This window comes from Delphinus delphis, chromosome 19 (assembly GCF_949987515.2).
Source record: "Delphinus delphis chromosome 19, mDelDel1.2, whole genome shotgun sequence".
Taxonomy (NCBI): Eukaryota; Metazoa; Chordata; class Mammalia; order Artiodactyla; family Delphinidae; genus Delphinus; species Delphinus delphis.
Window position 1 is genome coordinate 13,279,398 of NC_082701.1, and position 18,359 is coordinate 13,297,756.

At 48.1% G+C, this 18,359-nt stretch overlaps 1 protein-coding gene across 2 annotated transcripts in view; it reads left to right on the forward strand.

The window, feature by feature from the left end:
- TBCD (tubulin folding cofactor D) overlaps positions 1–18,359 on the forward strand; it is a 173,888-nt gene that overhangs the window by 115,877 nt on the left and 39,652 nt on the right. For both annotated transcript variants that reach the window (XM_059998740.1, XM_059998741.1), the window contains 6 exons: positions 27–112; positions 6,736–6,816; positions 11,625–11,698; positions 13,210–13,327; positions 14,632–14,692; positions 16,004–16,026. In XM_059998740.1, the coding sequence (XP_059854723.1) occupies positions 27–112; positions 6,736–6,816; positions 11,625–11,698; positions 13,210–13,327; positions 14,632–14,692; positions 16,004–16,026 (443 nt within the window). The remainder of the gene's footprint in view (positions 1–26; positions 113–6,735; positions 6,817–11,624; positions 11,699–13,209; positions 13,328–14,631; positions 14,693–16,003; positions 16,027–18,359) is intronic.

Below are 18,359 nucleotides of genomic sequence, written 5' to 3' on the forward strand. Positions count from 1 at the left end.
TTTTTTCCACTTTATTTTTTCATTAGGGCACTTTCCCTCATGGGATTGATATTTTGACCACAGCTGACTACTTTACTGTTGGTAACAGATCTAACTGTTTCCTGGTTATAAGGTAAGTTTTAATACTCATCATAAAATATAATGATTTCTTTGAGTCACAGATCGGTTTCCACCATTTGGTTTCTTCAGCCTGGAAGGTCCACTAAGGGTAAATTTATGTGTGGAAAGTTAAAAAAGGAATTGAAAACTTCTGAAACTTTTGTTTCAGATTGATTGGACAGAGTGCATAGTGTATGATTCTGTTTACATAAAACTTTGCAAAATGCAAATGAATCCAAAGGGACAGTAGCAGGTCAGGGGTGGACTGGAGAAGGGGAGTGCAGGGTCTGGTCCTGAGAAGGGTGCTCATTTCTTAAAGAGGTATTAAGAGTTTCAAGAACAGTGCTGGGTGATTATTTTTCTCTTAAACCAGCCTGTTTCGTTGAGAGCTTGGTCTTTTACAGAGAATAGCCACAAGCCAAAACTGGGCATTGCTTTCTATATGGCCGCTGCTCCACTGGGGAGTTTCTCAGAATGAATTCTTAGATTGGTAGTGACTGTCCTTCTTTTTCTGTTTCAATAAAGTAGTGTTTCCCAAGTTGAAGTTATCTCTAGCCTGTTTATGAGATGAGTAAGAAAGAGGTATTTGAGAAATCAGGTCAAGGAATAAATATTTAACATCCCTAACTGTGGTTTGCAGAAATCACATCAAAACTTAATTTAAGTAAGTAAGTAGTGGGACAGTGAGTCCACATGTCTTAGTTAACTCATTGCAACACTAATACAAGACGGGCATGATTTTATGAAGTGACTTATTTGCCTTAAATTGGGAGAGGAAACACGCCAGTGCTTTTTAAAATTGTTAACTAGTATGGGTCTTATGGGTAGATTCCCTAATACCCCTGCTGTGCAGACCATGCAGAAACTACATTTCTCCATAACCAGCATGGACAGATTTTTTTGTTTGTTTTTTTTAATGTGGCATTTGGCCTCCTTCCCAGAAACAATCTTTGACCAAGCACACTGTATTTTTAGCATCCTTTCGACCTTTCCTCAACATTTAATGGTCTTCTGTGCCTTATCAGTTCTTTCCTATTTTAATTCTGTTTCCTTTGATTGTTAATATTTGAACATATATTTTACATGGGGAATCTCTTACCTTTGCCTGAGTTTCATGGGTAAAAGAACTCGTAGTTTTTGGCCTTGGCATGCTTTTCTTATGGCTGAGGTCTCTGAGCTGGTCTGCGTTTCATAGATGGGCTGGCTCAGGGTCTGTCTTCCACAGAGGGTTCTGCACACTTCTGTGGATGAGAGGCAGTCTGTGAGGAGGGGTCCAGCAGTCATGGGGAACAGGGTCTGTGGCTGTACCCCATTACCACAGGGCGCTTGGGCGAGCTCTTCCCTTGCCCCAAGGCAGGGCCGACACCCAGGGTCCTGCTGTCAGCCTGGACGGCAGGGCAAAGGGGAGGGGGGCACGTGGCAGAGGAAACTGTGCCCAGGGAGCCTGGTGTGGGGTAGGGGACAGCCCTGCAGGGAAGGGTCCAGAGTCAGCCCGGGGTGGTGGGGCTTCTGAGCCAGAGTGGGGCCTTGGGTTGTCCTGAGGTCAGGGAACCAGGTTTGACGGTCAGATCTGCATTTTGAATATACCACTGTGACTGCATTTTGGTAACTGGAAGCGAGGAGACAGGGCCCCCTTACAAGGTAGGGGATGATCAGAGGGTGGTCAGGGCCCCTCACAAGGTGCGAGACATGGTCAGGGGACAGCTAGGGCACAGGGTTGGGTCCTCTGGCGAGAGTGGGTGTGGTCAGGAGAGTGGAGGTGTTGGGGTGCACCATGAGGGAGAAAACGCCTGTGGGTTTTGAGGAAGGTCCGGAGCTCAGATTCACTGAACACGCGGGGCTCACAGCACATCTGAGTGGACGCATGGGCCGATGTGCGGATGATTCTCCTGGAGACGGGAGTGTGCGACACACGGATGGGAATTGAAACATGTGGATGAAGACCATCAGGTGGGGGGGACCAGCATCGTCTTACCTCTACTTTTGCCTCAGAGCTTTGTCACGGTGCTGGTGACACACAGGAAATTGAACGTATTTAATGTGTAGGTTCTTATCAGTGTTGACGGGCACAGAGCTTTGTCACCACAATGCAGATAGAGACCTGTCTCCACAGGATTTCTGGGCACCCCTTCTCCAGGCACCGGTCTGTTCCTGTCATTCTGGGTCGTTGGGTGAATGGAGTCGTGTGGTGTGGGCTCTGGGTGCTGTTCTGGTCGCCTGCGCTCTGCCTGCTCTCTCGGATGTGTCCTCCCTGCATGAGTGCCCACGCGTTCCTAGTTCCCTCGTGTGATGAACCACGTTTTCCCCTGTGAGGGACATCTAGAGGTTTCCAGGTTAGGGCTTTGATCACCTTCGTGTGCACATCTGTCTCTGGGCAGGTGCTTTCCTTTATCTGGTTAAACACCTGGGAGTGAAGTGGCTGGATCCTGATTGTTTCAAGGAACTGCCAGGTGGCTTTCCAGAGTGGCTGCATCATTTTACCCTGTCCTTGCTAGCCCTTGGTGTGGTCATTGTTTTTAATCGTAGCCATTCTGATGGATGTGCAGGAGGAGCTCATTAATTTGTGTTTTCCTAACAACTAATGACGTTGAGCATCTTTTCACGGGCTTATTGGACAAATCTTTTGCCTGTTTATCTATTGGGTTGGTTGTTTTCTTCTTACTGAGACTTTGAGAATTCTTCCTACGCTCTGGATACAAATCCTTTCTCAGGTCCATGATCTGCAGATGTTTTCTCCTGGTCCGTGGCTTGTTCTTTCAGCATCCTGTGTATTCCTAAGACAAAACAAAGGGTTTTTTTTTTAATTTTTGTTTTATTTTTTTATTTTATTTTTTTATTTTTGTTCTCCTATTTCATGACATATGATTTACATACAGTAAAATTCACTAATTTAAACTGTGGGTTTTGGCAGATGTGTAACCACTGCTGCAGTCAACACAGGGAATGTTTCTGTCACTCCAGAAAGTTCCCTCATGCCCTGGCCCTGACAGCCTCTGAGCTGCCTTCTGTCACTGGAGTTGACTTTTTCTAGAACTTGCAGGACAGTCCCGTGGCATGCGGGCTCCTGTCACTGTACGTCATTGTTCATCCATGCTGCTCAGTAGTGGTCCACCGCGTGGACTGCAGCTTGTCTTCCTCTCGCCAGCTGGTGGTCGTCCGGGCCCCTTGGCTTTGGATGTGTGCATATGGGTGGTTCTTCTGTTTGCCCAGCTGTTTTCTGCTGTGACTTGACGAGCAGTCGTGAGCAATTTTTATTGGTTTGTCTTCTTGCAGTTGTAAATTTCCTTAACAGATTGCTGGCACCACAACACTGCATCCTTCTAGAGAAGCATTTTGTCACATTTTGCTTTCTAGTAGTTTGCTTTCCAGTCATTTTGCACGTTCCTGTCCCATGAGTTCTTCAAACTAAGGAAACTTCAGAGTGAACTTTCTCTCTTATTTCCTAACTCGGTGAACAGCATGCCATCCACATCATCAACTCAGTTTTGCTTCTCCTTCTCTCATTCCCCATGTCCGGTTGGTGACCTAGTTCTGTCACTCTTGCATCCCTAACAGCCCTCAGATGTTCATTCTGCTTGTCCGGTCAGCTGTCACCGTAGCCCAGCTCTCACTGTCCTGTACACTTGCAGAGCCTCCACGACCCCACCCCCGTCACTTGTCTGAGTGCAGAACGGAGCGCTTTCTCTATGTCACACCACCACCCTGCCCCCCGGCCCCCAGCAGGCCATGTATCCTCCTTGACTCAGCTCCCCCAGTCCTCCGCCCTGTGGTGGACGCCCCTCTTGGTTTGCACTTGGCCGCTGTGCAGACTGAGTGCTCAGTAAGTGCTGAGCGCTGCCTGGGCTGGCAGTGCCAGCTGTGCGTCTTCTCCAAGGTCAGCCGCTAGTTGGTGCCAAAGCTTGGACTAGAACTCAGGTGGCCGACCTCTGTTTAGTGTTTTTTCTTTGAGGCCACTGTTTTCTCTGCCTGCGTCTCTGGAAGCTTTGGAGGTTCAGGATGCTGGCCTGGGGTGGGTCTATCTGTTGGATGGGCCAGGGGCCTGTAGGTTATGTGGGGCCAGGAATTGTGTCTTGCCTCCATTTCTGACAGCTTCAACAGCTTCTCTGCTGTCCTCACTTTTCTGTTTTCTTCTTCTGACTCTCTCTCAAGCGGTTTCATCATCTTTAGGGGGGCTCTCAATCCACCTCGCTGCTGGTGAAGCCTCTGTTTTTCTTCCTGTCACGCCCAGAGCAAAGATTTCCCCCGACTCAACTCTCCCAGACCTCACACCTTGTAGCACACGCATGCCCACCCAGCGCCCCTGTTCATGCTGTGCACGTGCAGTGTGCCCACACAGGATTTGAGTAAAATCGTGATTTTCCCTTCTTGGCCTTCTGTGCCATCCGCTCTGTCTCTCAGCCTCTGTGTAACACGTGGGTGGTGGTCAGGTCCGTGGTGGGGTTATGTGGATGGTGTGGCAGGTTCAGACAATATTTGTAAGCAATTGGGTGTCTTAGAGGCATGAAGTATAAAAGTGCATATTTTGGAATAAGTGATACATGTTCATGGTATAAAATTCAGAAGGTGCAGGGGGTATTTAGGGAAAACCAGTGTGTCTCACCTCTCCTTCCAGGCACCTGGTTCTACCCTGGGGCTCCCTGTTGGCCCCAGTTCTTTGTGTCTTCTAGAGAGATTTGGTTCATATCATGCCTGTGGGTGTGTCGACTTCCTTCTGTCCACGCTGAGCGGTGGCACACAGTGCACAAGGTTGGAACCCCTGAAGTGCTCATCTTCAGAGGCTCGGTCAAGTACAGGCACACCTTGGGGATATTGTGGGTTCGGGGCCAGACCACCGTAATAAAGCGAGTATCACGTTAAAGTGAGTTGCACGAATTTTTTGGTTTCCCAGTGCGTATGAGAGTTAGCTTAACACTGTACCTTAGTCTGTTAGGTGTGCAATAGCATCATGTCTAAAAAAACAATGTACATGCCTTAATTTAAAAATGCTTTATTGCTCAGCAGTGCTAACCATCATCTGAGCCTTCAGCGAGTCACAGTAGTAACATGAGAGATCACTGTTCACATATCACCATAACACATACAATAGTAATATCGAAAAAGTTTGAAATGTTGCAGAAATTACCAGAATGTGACACAGACACAAAGCGAGCAAATGCTGCTGGAAAATGGTGCGGACATGCTCGATGCAGTGTTGCCACAAATCATCAATTTGTAAAATATGCAGCATCTGTGAAGCGCAGTAAAACGAGGTCTGCCTGCGGTAATAAGGATGAGCTCTTAGCAGTAAGGAGGCAGCTCTGTGTGTCCTGTTACAATACAGCAGAACGCACACACCGTACGCTGCCTGTGACGTCCTGCGTCTTGGAGAGCCTTCCATATCTGGACATGGAGTGTGACCTGTAGATCTCCCTTCCTGGCCATTGGCTTCTGTCCAGTCTTTTGCTGTTATAAACGATGTGAAGTGAATATTCTTGTATATAGCACTTCTCACCTGTGTGCTTATATCTGAGTGAATTAACAGAAGTGGGATTGCTAAACCAAAGGGCATTACATTTTCAATTTCCTGGGCAGTGCCACTTGCTGTCTCTAGAGGCTGTGCCAAGACGCTGTCCCCAGCAGTGTCTCTGTACGCTTCTAGAGCCTTCCAGCAGCAGCTGTCAACCCCTCTGGCTTTGGCAGTTTGACAGATGGACAAAAGTTTCCTTTCCATTTCCCAGTGAATGGGGCTGAATGTTTGAGCTGCATCTTCTTTCTTTTCTGTAAACTTTAATGATTTTTCTACTAGGTGATGGCATTTTCTTATTGTTTTGGAAGAACTCCATTATACAGAAGGCTCTTGTCTGTGATAGCAGTTGCAGATATTTTTGATTTTGTTTATGGTGTGTTTTTCCTGATAGCATTTTTCTCTTTTGGTTGAGTGTTTGAATGTACCGGTCTCTTCTTTTTCGGCTTCTGGGTTTTGAGTCTTAATTAGAAAGGCCTGTCCCACTTGGAGATTTTTTTTTTTAATTCTCCTGTGGTATTTTCAGGAGATGTAACTCTTACTTTTAAGGCATAATTATGCTCCATCTGCTGTCCTCGTATGAAGCGTACAGTTCAGCGAGTGCTGGCAGCACGCACACCTGGGTGACCAGCGCCGTCACTGAGATATGGAGGGCTCAGCACCTCGGCTCCGGGAGCCGCCCGTAGCTCGCTGATGCCTTTTGTAGAATGTCACACGAGTGGAGTCAGAAAGGATGGACCCCTGTGCCTGGCTCCTTTCTGTCAGCGCAGTGGTTTCTGAGAGTCATGCTTGTTGTGTGTGTCGGTAGCTTGTTCCTCTTTGTTGCTGAGCTGTCTTGAGTCTGTGGCTGTTCCGCAGTTTATCTGTTAGTCCATCTGTTATAGACATTTAGGTTGTTTTGTGTTTTGGGCTCCGATGAATGAAGCTGCTTAAGCATTTGTTTAGAAGTCTTTTTGTGGATGTATATATCTTCATTTCTTTTGGATACATGCTTATAAGGGGATTTCTGTCTATTTATAAGAAACTGCCGAACTGGTTTTGAAAGCGGTCGTACCGTTTTACGTTCTCGTAAGCCGTGTGTGAGTTCCTGTTCCTCCACATTCTCATCACCTCTGAATATTGTTTTTTTCCAGCACGTTTATTGCCGGCTTTCCTGAATACACACAACCAATGATAGACCACCTGGTTACCATGAAGATAAACCATTGGGATGGGTAGGTTTTGTGTTTTTGTGTTTGCCTAATTAGCTTATCTGTCAAATAAGAATTCTTATTTTTTCCCAAAGGAGAGATTAAATTGAGCTCGTAAGCCTTGAGTATATTGTCTAATTGTAGATTTCTTTTTTTTTTCAGTTTATATACATATATACATATATTTTTCCATTTAAACTTTTTATTTTATATTGGAGTATAGCTGATTAACAGTGTGATAGTTCAGGTGCACAGCAGAGCGACTCAGCCATGCATAAACATGTATGCATTCTCCTCAAACTGCCCTCCCATCTAGGTAGATTTCATATTTTAAAGTAACTCCTGAGAAGTAACGTAAGTTCCAGTCTTCATGCCTGATGTGTTGGTTAATGGTCTATCTCCAGTTTTACTTCTGGAGACCTCAGTGAAGTCTGCTGGGTGTGGAAACTTTGCCGTGTCATGGAGGGCGGGTAGCCTCCTGAGGGCGAGGACCTTAGGCTGTGGGATCTGCCTCATCTGCTCTGCGGCCAGGGCATCCCAGCTCGAGTCCGATCCATGTGGCCGCTTAGCCGTCTTCTCCATCCTTCCTGGAGCCAGGCAGGCCTGTAGCTTTTTCGTGATTACGAAGCAGCTTCAAGGTGTCTTAGCATTTCCAGCAGTTAAACGTGTCCCTTCAAAGGGGAGGGCCAGTGTATAACCCAGAGCGGGTATCAGTGCTTCTGTCAGCACCTCAGGGAAGACAGCTTATTTTCTCTTGGGAGGCTCGGTGTGGCTGCCGGTGCTCAGGCCGTGGTCTGAGGGACACAAACGCCAAGTAGCTTCTTCAGGTTCTGCGTCCGGAACCCCAGCTTACAGTGGGTGTTTGTTGCAGTCAATAGGACATTTAAAACCAAAATTGCAACTGTGTCATCCATGGTGTTAGACTAAACTTTTGAGCTATTGAAATCTCCAGCTGTTGTTGAAATGTTTATTTCTTCTTTCATTTCTGTCAGATTTCTTTCACATATTTTGGGTGGGACTCTCTGGTTAGGTGCAATTACATTTCTAACTTTTGTATCTTCCAGATGTATTAACCGTTTATTGTTATGAAATGTCCCTTTTTGTTTCACGTTAGATTTCTTGTCTTAAAGTGTAATTTGATATTATTATGGCTGAAGGGTTGGCAAGCTTTTTCTTTAAAGGGCCAGAGAGTAAACATTTTAGGTCAGTGTCCCATGTATTTTATTGTTTTTTTCTTTTCTAAGATTTATTATTTATTTATTTAATTTATTTTTGTCTGTGTCGGGTCTTAGTTGTGGCACGCAGGATCTTTGCTGAGGCATGTGGGATCTTTCGTTGGGGGGCGCGGGCTCTTTGTTCTGGTGCACAGGCTTCTCTCTAGTTGTGGTATGCAGGTTTTCTCTTCTCTAATTGTGATGCACGGGCTCCAGGGCACACGGCCTCTGTTGCTGTGGCGGGTTCCAGGGCGAGTGCTCTGTAGTCTGCGGCACGCAAGCTCTCTAGTTGAGGTGCGCAAGCTCAGTAGTTGTGGCGCATGGGCTTAGTTGCCCCGCTGGCATGTGGGATCTTAGTTCCCTCACCAGGGATCGAACCCATGTCCCCTGCATTGCAAGGTGAATTCTTTACCACTGGACCACCAGGGAAGTCCCCTGTTTTTTTCTTTTTAAACCCTTTAAAAATGTGAAAACCATTCGAAGCTGGGGCCTTACAAAAAGAGGCCTCTCACAGCCACTATTGTCCTGCACCCTTGTCTGTGTGTCAGGGGGATGGCAGATGGTCCCGCCTTTACATCCAGCCTGACAGCGTCTGCCTTTTGTTTGAGGGCTTCAGTCCTTTCACATCTGAAGTGGTTATCAATTTATACCTGTCATTTTGCTATTTGGTTTCTATTTTTTCTTTTTTTGTTGTTGTTAATTTTATTTAAAATATTCTTTGTGGAAATACTCTGTTTAGTATAAGCTCTAAAAACCTGAAGTTTCCAGGATGTATGAATCACAGAATGGAGGGGAAATTGCAGTCAGATTTGAAGGTCCTTACGATAACACCTGCTCACATTTTCTCAAATGTTGGGATTCACAGAGCATGATTATGACCTAATTTTCTTATGATTCTTCAGAGATGGAGATATTTCTGCCTTTCTCTGTTTTTGGCCTGGATTACATCCATGAGGAGATATCAGCTAAAAGTTCATAAATAGGGTCTCTTCAATTTCCTGTGAATACATGGCTTGTAGAAAATGGGGAGCCTTAGAGAATTCTTTACAGACATTCTTTAGTGGTGTATTTATACCTTCACTAGTATAGGTATTCTATTATACTTTTAATAGTATACACTTTTGAGAAGTATTATCCGTTGTTTTGGGTTTCTTTTTAAACATTTTCTGATAAACAACTAGCTCCTACAGTATAGCACAGGGAACTATATTTAATATCCTGTGATAAACCATAATGGGAAAGAATGTGGAAAAGAATATATATATATAACTGAGTCACTCTGCTGCACAGAAATTAACACATTGTAAATCAACTATAATTCAATAGAATTAAAAAAAGTTTTCTGATACTTAGACATACTCACCCCAAATAATTTATGTATCAAAATAAACATAATTAAAAATTTTTTGACTGTGGTAAAATACATGTAATATTTATCTTAATCATTTTTAGTGTAGAGTTCAGCTAAGTACATTCCCCTTTCTGTACAACCAACTTTTTCATCTTGCAAAACTGAAACTCTGTCCCGGTTAATCATCGACTCTCCCTCCCCTTGGCAGCCCCCATTCTCCTGTCTGTCTCTGAATGTAACTCCTCTAGGAATCTCATATGGAATCCTACAGGATTTGTCCTTCTGTGACTGGCTGATTCCACTCAACATACTGTCCTCCAAGGTTCATCTGTGTTGTAGCATGTGTCAGAATTTCCTTCCTTTTTAAGGCTGCACAATATTCGATTGTATATACATGCCGCATCTTCTTTATCCATTCATCTGTCCATGGATACTTGGGTTGCTTCCACATTTTAGCTGTTGTGAGTAATGCTGCTGTGAATATGGGTGTATGAATATCTCTTCGAGACCCTGCTTTCAGTTTTTTGGGTATATACCCAGAAGTGGGATTGTAAGCTTAAATAGTAATTCTATTTTTAATCTCAAAAGCCATACTGTTTTTCATAATGGCTGTACCATTTAACATTCCCACCAGCAATGCACAAGGATTCCAATTTCTGCAAATCCTCACCAGTACTTGTTATTTTCTTTCTTTCTTTTTCTTTTTAAATAGTGTCGATCTTAATGGATGTGGGGTGTGAGATGGTATTTCACTGTGGTTTTGATTTGCATTTCCCTAATGATTAGTGACGTTGAGCATCTTTTCATATGCTTGTTGGCTATTTGTATATCATATTTGGAGAAATAATTCAAGTCCTTTGCCCATTTTGAAATGCAGTTACTTGGTTTTCGTTGCTGTTGTTGGGTTGTAAGAGTTCTTTATATATTCTGGATGTTAGTCCCTTACCAGATACATGATTTGCAGATATTTCCTCCCATTCTGTAGGTTGCCTTTGCACTCTGTTGCTTGTATCCTTCGATGTGCAGACGTTTAAATTTTAACGTAGTCCAGTTTACCTGTTATCAGTGTATATAGTTTTACTTTTGCCTGTGCTTTTGGTGTTACATCCAAGAAAACATTGCCAAATCTAAGGTCATGAAGCTTTTCCCCTGTGTTTTCTTCTAAGAGTTTTATAGTTTGAGGTCTGTCATTTAGATGGTAAATATAATATTTTTAAATACAGAAAGCTTATCCTCAAAGTGCACTAATTAGAGGATAAGTGTAACTAAGCCTGTTAGAATAGCTGCCTCCTTGGCAACTGTGGGGCTTTATCTGCTCTGAGACCTGATCACTGAGCCTTCAGAAGTGGCTTCCTGAATGGGCTCTTAGCACATGAGACCTCCCTGCCTTGAAGAGCTGGCTGTTTTCTGTTGGAAGCAGACCCCTAAGCTGGTCTGGGGGCATCGAGAGGCCCGGTCATACACAGGAGGGGAAGGATCTCCTGCCCCAGCATCCACTTTCATCCTCCAAGTGCTTCTCTCTGGTGCTTGTGTACTTGGAACGTATAATGATCAAAATGCAGATGCCCCCTTTTGCATGTTTCTTCTTTAATATCGTTATCATGTTCTGTCTTGTTCTGTAGTCCTCCTAATTATTATTTTAAGGAAATGACTACTTCCTGTTCTGTCTAGAGCTCTTGGCAGTGCCCTCCTGACTTTTAGTGCTGGGACGGGGCTGGGGGGGCGTGGGGGAGGGTGTCAGCTTCACAAGTCGCCCTCAAGGTTTGATCAGACCTGTCTGGCCCCTGGCAGGTTCCGGAGGGAACTCCGCTTCATTAGCCCGTCCTGGGGTCGTCCTTCTGTTCTGTGTGTTGAGAATGTAACAAATGTGCGTTGACTGGAAGTGTTTGCACTGATGTGATGTATGCCTCCTGTTTATTAGCTTAGCCCTCGATCTTCCCAGTGGTGGTTTCACAGGCTCTCCAGTACTTGCGTCCTCTGCATCCCTTGGGGTGCAGGAGGTTGGAGACATACTGTGCCATCCAGCGCCATGCAGATGGCAGCTGTGTCCTGACGGGGACTTGCATGTAGTGCCTCCTCTTGGTGAAGTCTCTCTCCCTCATTTGTTATGAGCAGAGGTTCTTACTTGCTTGTTAGTTTGTGTTTGTTTTCATAGTGTTTGACTAAGTGGGCATTTGACAGCTCCGGTGCACTGTCCTCTCTATAATTGAATAAAGCCAGAATCCTCGAAATGAAGGACTAACAGTGTTCTCTGCCCCGCCCCCCAGGGCTATCAGGGAGCTGTCGGCCAAGGCACTGCGGAACCTGGCTCAGCGAGCACCCGAGCACAGCACCCGTCATGGTAGGCGCTCCTCCTCACACTAGCACATGCGTGTGCACCACGGACACATGCACGAACACGCAGCAGGAAGCCCTGGAGGCCCCCTCACTGATTCCAAGGCCTGGGGGTCTCTCTCTTGCTGAGAAGGCTTTGAAGAACTTGTCTGTGCTTCATCAGGGACAGAACACAAACCAGGTACCATGGCCTCTGGGAGCGCAGGTGCTGTGACCACTGAAGTGTGTGTGTCCCCAGGAGCCACAGGATTCCTGCGCCATCCCAGCAGGAATCGATGGATCTGCTGCACACTGTGTGTTTCAGAAGTAGCCTTAAAACAACAAGTGAAGTAACTCATAATGTAACATTAAACAGTGAGCTGCTTCCCTGGGGCTGCAGTGGATTTGCTGACTTCCTGGGCCAGGCCTGAGCGCACTTTACTCAAGAACAGAACAGCCAGTCTGAACTGATGACACGTCCTTATCATTAAGGAAAGAACCTGTATATGTTCCATCATGTTTTTTCCACTTGGAATAAGTAGGCATCTGATTTTAATTTAGGGAACAGTACACAAATTTCTCCACATTATACTTATTCCCACTGACATTTATTAGAGAAGTAACTGTTGGTTGGATCATGGTTCTTCATTTGGAGTTACTGGTTTTAATCACACACTCTGGGATTTTAAATGAAGATTTGGGGCATGTTACCTCCTAAGGGCCCTTTCAGCTTCGTGGTCTGTTAATTAAGCTTAATGTCAGGAATCTCACCTGGTGTTTATTTTCCTTTTATGATAATCCTGCTGCCTGAATGAAGGGGACACTTTCTTCCCAGTTCAAGAGTGCTGACTGCCCCAGGATAAGGGATTTCCCTGATTCTTAAACACTGACCGCTACCAGCTGCCACGTCTGAGCGCCTGTGTGGGCCCTCTCCTGGCAAGGACGCTGTGGCCTCTGCCCGGCTGTGATTGTGGTTCCCCCTGGATGGTGGGGCTGGTGGGGCTGGTGGAGCAGAGCCGCTGTGGGTGCGGCTCCTTGTCTGCGCTCCCTGCCAGGCTGCAAGGACTGTCTGACTTTGCTTTCTGTCCCCAGAGCACAGGCGTGGAGGCTTCCTCTGCTCTGATCGGGAGAGGGCGAGCTCTAGGCTGAGGCACCGTGTGTTTGCTGTAGGGTCCTGCAGCCCGGCCTCTGTCCTCCCTGCCCCCTGGGCAGAGGCCTGGCAGCCCCTGAACAGCAGGAAAGACCTGGAAAACAGTCTCTTTTCCTTCTTCCCTGCTGTCTGTTCTCACCCTGGGTCACCACCCTGTGTCCGGAGCCCCGAAGAGCATGTGCTGTCTGGGGGCAAGTGTCATCCTCGTTCACATTCCTGCTTGCTGCCCTAGTGTCTGCTGACAAAGTCTGGCATGTCAGAGACTTCAGTTTAGCCTTGGTTGTGAGATAATGATCCTGACAGAGATAACTGAGTGGGTTTGTTTCTCCCCTGGATCCTGAACCCTTGCGTCTGTCACCCTGTGTGCATCTCCCATGTGTCCTTTGCAGTTTTCCCGCGTCTGCTGTCGATGACACAGAGTCCAGACCTACACACTCGGCACGGGGCTGTGCTCGCCTGCGCAGAGGTCACCCACAGCCTGTACACACTGGCCGTGCAACAGGGCAGGTAGGAGCTGGGTCACAGCTGGGGCCCTGTCCACGCGCCCCTTCCTTTGTGCCGGCGGCATGGTCTCCAGGGGCCCTGTGCTCCTGACGACATCTGTCAGTGGTCCCCTGTCCTCTCTGGGGTACCCCACCTCTCTGAGCTTCTCCTGTCACCTCGCTCTTTCTGAGGTAAACAGATTGTAAAAGCAAAGACACGTTTTCAGAGTTTGTGTTGAGTAGCTCATATATTCAGTTTTCTTTGTTCATTTATCACTTTCAATAATTTAAAATACCAGAGAATATAAATTTAAAAGTGTCTACCAGGAGCCTTTTCTGCTGGCTCAGTTAGTATAAATAACAATAGACACGCAGCTTGGGGTTGCTGAGAAGGTCCGAATGTTGAGAATGTTTTGTGAAGCAGCTGCTTCGTCTTCCTACTTGATTTTCCAACTGACTTTTCCTCAGAGGCAAAAGCTCAGAGCATACTGTGATGTCTGTGCTGTGGTTCTTGGACTCCAGCTTGGGGAAAACTGTATTTTAAGTGGCTTCCTGTCCTTCGAGGTGATTTCCTGGGGACACAGTGATAGCAGGTCCGAGTTGACCCTGCTTCTCTCCCCACAGTCCGTTTGAATGACATCAGCGAGGGGGTGAAATGGCACCTGTGGGCTTGGCCGAAGACCTGGCATTTATGGAATCCTCTCCTGGTGCAGCTGTGCAGAACTCACCTAATCCCCTGGCAGTGCGTGTGACAACACGTTTCCCCCCAGGGAAGGCTAGAGAGACCGGCCCCCGGGGGTTTTTTGGGGGCTGGTCGTGTGGGTTCTCTACCTGCCATGAACCCAAATCCCAGACTCCCAGAAGAAATCAGGTTTCAGCATAATCCACGTGGTTTGTGCAAACAGTCTGGGCAGTTAGGGAATGGGGAGAGCCCTGCAGAAATCCAGGTTTCTGGGTGCCGAGCAGGCCTGTCCAGGGCGGCAGTGAGGCCACTGGCTGCAGGGCCCTGACCGCAACCTCAGCCGCTGTACTCTTTTCCAAAGCAAGTCACGGGGCGCCTGGGAGCTGGGCTGCTCCCCGTCCCGGGGCCGCAGATTCTTCCCGAACATGGGGTCCCCGCTCTCAAGCAGGCGCCTCATCACAGCCCTGTCTCTATTGTCTGCTAACCGCTGACTGAGAAGGTCTTCCGTCTGCACCCTTGAGTGGATATACCTTCAGGGATGCCCCTGCAGGTGCTTGCGGGCTGGGAGCTGGCGGGCCACCAGGCCTGCATGCGTGTCTCCCTGATGTTGTCCCAGGACCTCACACGTTGTGTTTGAACTCCCGCAGGCCCATCTCGGACTTCCTAGACGAGAAGGCCGTGCAGGGCCTGAAGCAGATCCACCAGCAGGTCAGTGTGCAGCCTCTGGGGCGCCCCTCTTCTAGGTCTCCTGGTACCTGGGGCCTGCCTGCCCCCAAGCGAAGCCCCGAGGGTCAGTCCTGGGGCTGTGGTGCAAACCCTTGGGGTGAGCTCGGGCTCTTCTGTGTGGCCAGGTGTCCTCCGCTGGACACTGCACAGCACCCGCCTCTCATCTAGTCCTGCTGTGCAGCCTGGCCACCCTCCTCGCTCGGGCGCGTCCTCACGCAAGGGCGGGTGGGCAGCGGCACACAGAACAAGCACGAAGGCCTTGCACCCCCAGCTGTGCCTCCATGGTGGGGAACCCCGAGTCTGAAGTCACACCCAGGGTTTGTGTGTGCACTTCTCTGGGGAGGAGGTGTGTGCATTTTTCTGGGTTTTTGAGATTCTCAAAGGCTTCTGTGAGTCAAAATTGGTGAAGTATGAACTGTAGGTCTTAATGTTATAAGATAACCTGGAAGTCACTCTCGAGATGTTAAACGGCTTTACTGTTTGTTGTTCTGAGTAGAGTTTTGTTTTCTTTAAGATTTAGCTCTTTATGTAATAATTCACCATTTTGACGTCTTTCCCTCCTCATCCTCTTGGTGCCGTTAACTTTCTTTTCCATTTTGGCAAAACCGTACCATCTGTTTAGGTGCATTTCTCACCTTTAGAGTGGAGTCTGGTGCTCACCTGACACTGTCAAGCCGGGCTGACGCCGTGTAACGCAGGAGGCGGTTCAGTGCGGGGACCGTCCCCCGTCCTCGGCTTCCTTTTTCTGTAGAGCCTGGGTAATAGTGGGACCTACTTGCTTGAGTTTCTGTGAGAATTAAAGAATGCATTCGAGAGTTGAGTGGAGTTGCTGGCGCAGCATGAACATTCAGTGAGTGGTGGCTGGGATGGTAGTTAGTGGTGATGCTGTGAATGGCTTCTCTGAGTTCCTTGCAAGGAGAAGGACCGTTAGGGTTAGTTTACTGCCTGAGGGGCTGTCGGGGGGGCAGGTCCGGGTATCCAGGCCCCCCCTCGCTGGCTGGCAACCCTCTTCCTCCCCTCTCTGACCCCTGGTTTCTCTTCCAGGTGAGGGAAGGAGGGATCTGGGCTGTTGTGAGGATTAAATGTGGTAATGCACGGTGGGTCTTAGTGAGGGAGGGGCTTGTTAGTGAGGTGCTCTTGGAGAGTGGAGGGGCTCCATCAGCCCCTCCTGGGAAACGCCCACCTGTGTGTTTCTTTTTGTTATCCTTTTGATGCTTGTTATATACCTGCTGTGTTATTTTTTAAATCCTAGTAATTTAAATAACTAAGTAACTTTCAATTCTTTATTTTTAGCTTTATGATCGTCAGTTATACAGGTAAGCTTTACACAGCTGAAGTTTTATGTTTTGTGAAGAAAATATTGGGCCCCTAGTCATGGGTGTCTCCCGAGTCGTCCTGGCCAAGTTGCCTGTGCTTGTCCTATTTGAGGGGGTGAAGAGCCATGAAAGCCTGGTTGGATTCTGAGCTTCACTGACGACGTGGTGAGAAGCTTGCTCGTTTGACTGTGGAGTCTGACGGGGCTGGTGGCTATGGACAGTCCACCTGCAGCAGCGGCACCGCCTGGATCTGCCTTCTGCCCTTTGCAGTGGGTCTTCTCTGCCCTGGAGGCTGTGGTCTGCCCTCTGAATGTCGTGCGGATAGAACCAACCTGTGGAGCCTTGGGGTCTGGTCTTTGTCACCGAGCGTGCTGTTTCTGAGATTCACCGTGTGGTTGGCGTACGGTGGTGTGTTCTTCTGTAGTGCTGTGTGGTGGTCTGTGGCGTGTGTGCTTGGTGTGTTTATCCGCTCGCCAGGTGATGGGCATCTGGGTTGTTCCAGCTTTTGGCTTCTTCGGGATAAAGCTTGTGTGAACATTGGCGTACGAGTCTTAGTGTGGACGTGTTGCTGGGTCATGCGGTGCAGTGTGTCTAAGGTGTCCTCATCAGCGCTGGGGTGGGGCTGATCCTTGGGTGTGGGGTAGCTCATCACCTCTTTAGTTTGCATACCTGGGGCCTGGTGACCTTGACACCTCCTGTGTGGACTGGCTGTCCTCCCTCTTCTGTGAAGTGACTGTTCAGATCTTTTGTTCATAAAAAAAATCTCATGCTCTGTAGTCTTCTTACTAAGCTGTCGGCACTCTTGTCATGTTCTGGACACGAGCTCTTTGTAGACAGGTGATTTGCCAGAACTTTCTCCCAGACTGTGGCTTGCATCTCGTTTTTCTTGTGTTTTAATGTAACACAGTGCAGGGCAGTGGATGTCAGCCTGTTCTTGTTTGACGTGTTCTCATTTTGGCCACTCTCCCTGCCTCCAGCTTTCCTGGCAGCCCAGGGCCTGCCGTGACCTCCCCGCCCAGGGTGGCTGGGGCCACACGGGGGCTTCTCTCAGAGGTTGCTCAGGTGACCTCACAGTTAGCTGGAATCACCCTCTGCTGATTTGGATCTGGTCTCAGTCGGTGCTTATAATTTAAACTTGATCTTCTTTAAGCCTGCGTCCCCTGCCTTACTTCAGAATCCCTTTTCGGGATGAGTCTGCCCGTGGTCAGTTTGCTCACTGATGGTCAGACCTGGCCACCTCTCGGACCTCCTTGCGACCAAGTGGGCGCGTAGGTGCGAGCGGCTCCTCTGCATCCTGCAGCGCCTCCAGGATGTGGGCCACGTCTGTGTCAGGACCCTCCGTGTTCTCCGTGGTCTCTGTGGTCTCCGTGGTTGGTGTGGAGACGGGCCGAGGTCTCAGGGCTTTTTGGTGGTGTCTGTTCCCTGTTTAACTGTCCTTCCCTTAGGGGCATCCTGCAGGTGATAAACTCTGCTGAGTGAGTCTCCTCCTGGGTGGGTGAGGCCTGGTGTAGACCTGAACCAATGGGCACGGCTCTGCCTCCCAGTTCCTGCTTCCTGGATGGAGGCCTGGAGGGGGTTCCCATGGGGAGGCCCGTGGGCTGCTCTTGGCTGTTCCACTGATGCTGCTGCTTTTCATCTGTTTTAACAGAAAGAAAGGAGCGACTCACTTCCCCTTACATAAAAACATGTTCATTTGTTTCTGGCGAAATGGCTTGAACTCCACGGGACTAACCAGGGATGAGGCAGGCAGTGAGCTGTGTGTGGAGGCCACCGACCACCCCAGGGCCGTTGTGCTTATGTTGTGTGCGTGTGCGGCTTTCTTTGGAGCTGAAGGCTTCTGATGAAATCTGTTAGCATCTTACAAATTCCAAATGCACATCTGCTCTTTGCCTTTGAATTTTCTTTTCTAGTGATAAATCTCAAAAATAAATAGAAAATAACCCCATTCAGTGAGGCCAGTGTAGGAAGGTAATGCATGTGGCCTCTGGTGCAACAGAGGCCCTCTGGGTGGGACGGGCCTGGGTGCCTCAGCAGTGTTTGTTCACGAAGTGTGACTCCCACACAGGTCTTGGCCAGAGGCCCTGGCAGTGACCACAGAAGGGGGGGGGTCACATGGCCCCACAGGACCAGGCCAGAAGGCTCTTGCCGGGGCTTGAATGCGAGGTGTCCAGTCCTTCTGACCTTGTAGATCCAGCTTAGCCCCATTATTTCCTTGGACTATTTTCTTATTGTGAGTTTGGGGGTCCTCAAGACCACCTTCAGGCTCAGTGGCTTGATGGTGGAAGGACTCAGAACTCAGCAGAGCCATTATGCTTGTGGTTATGGCTTATTGC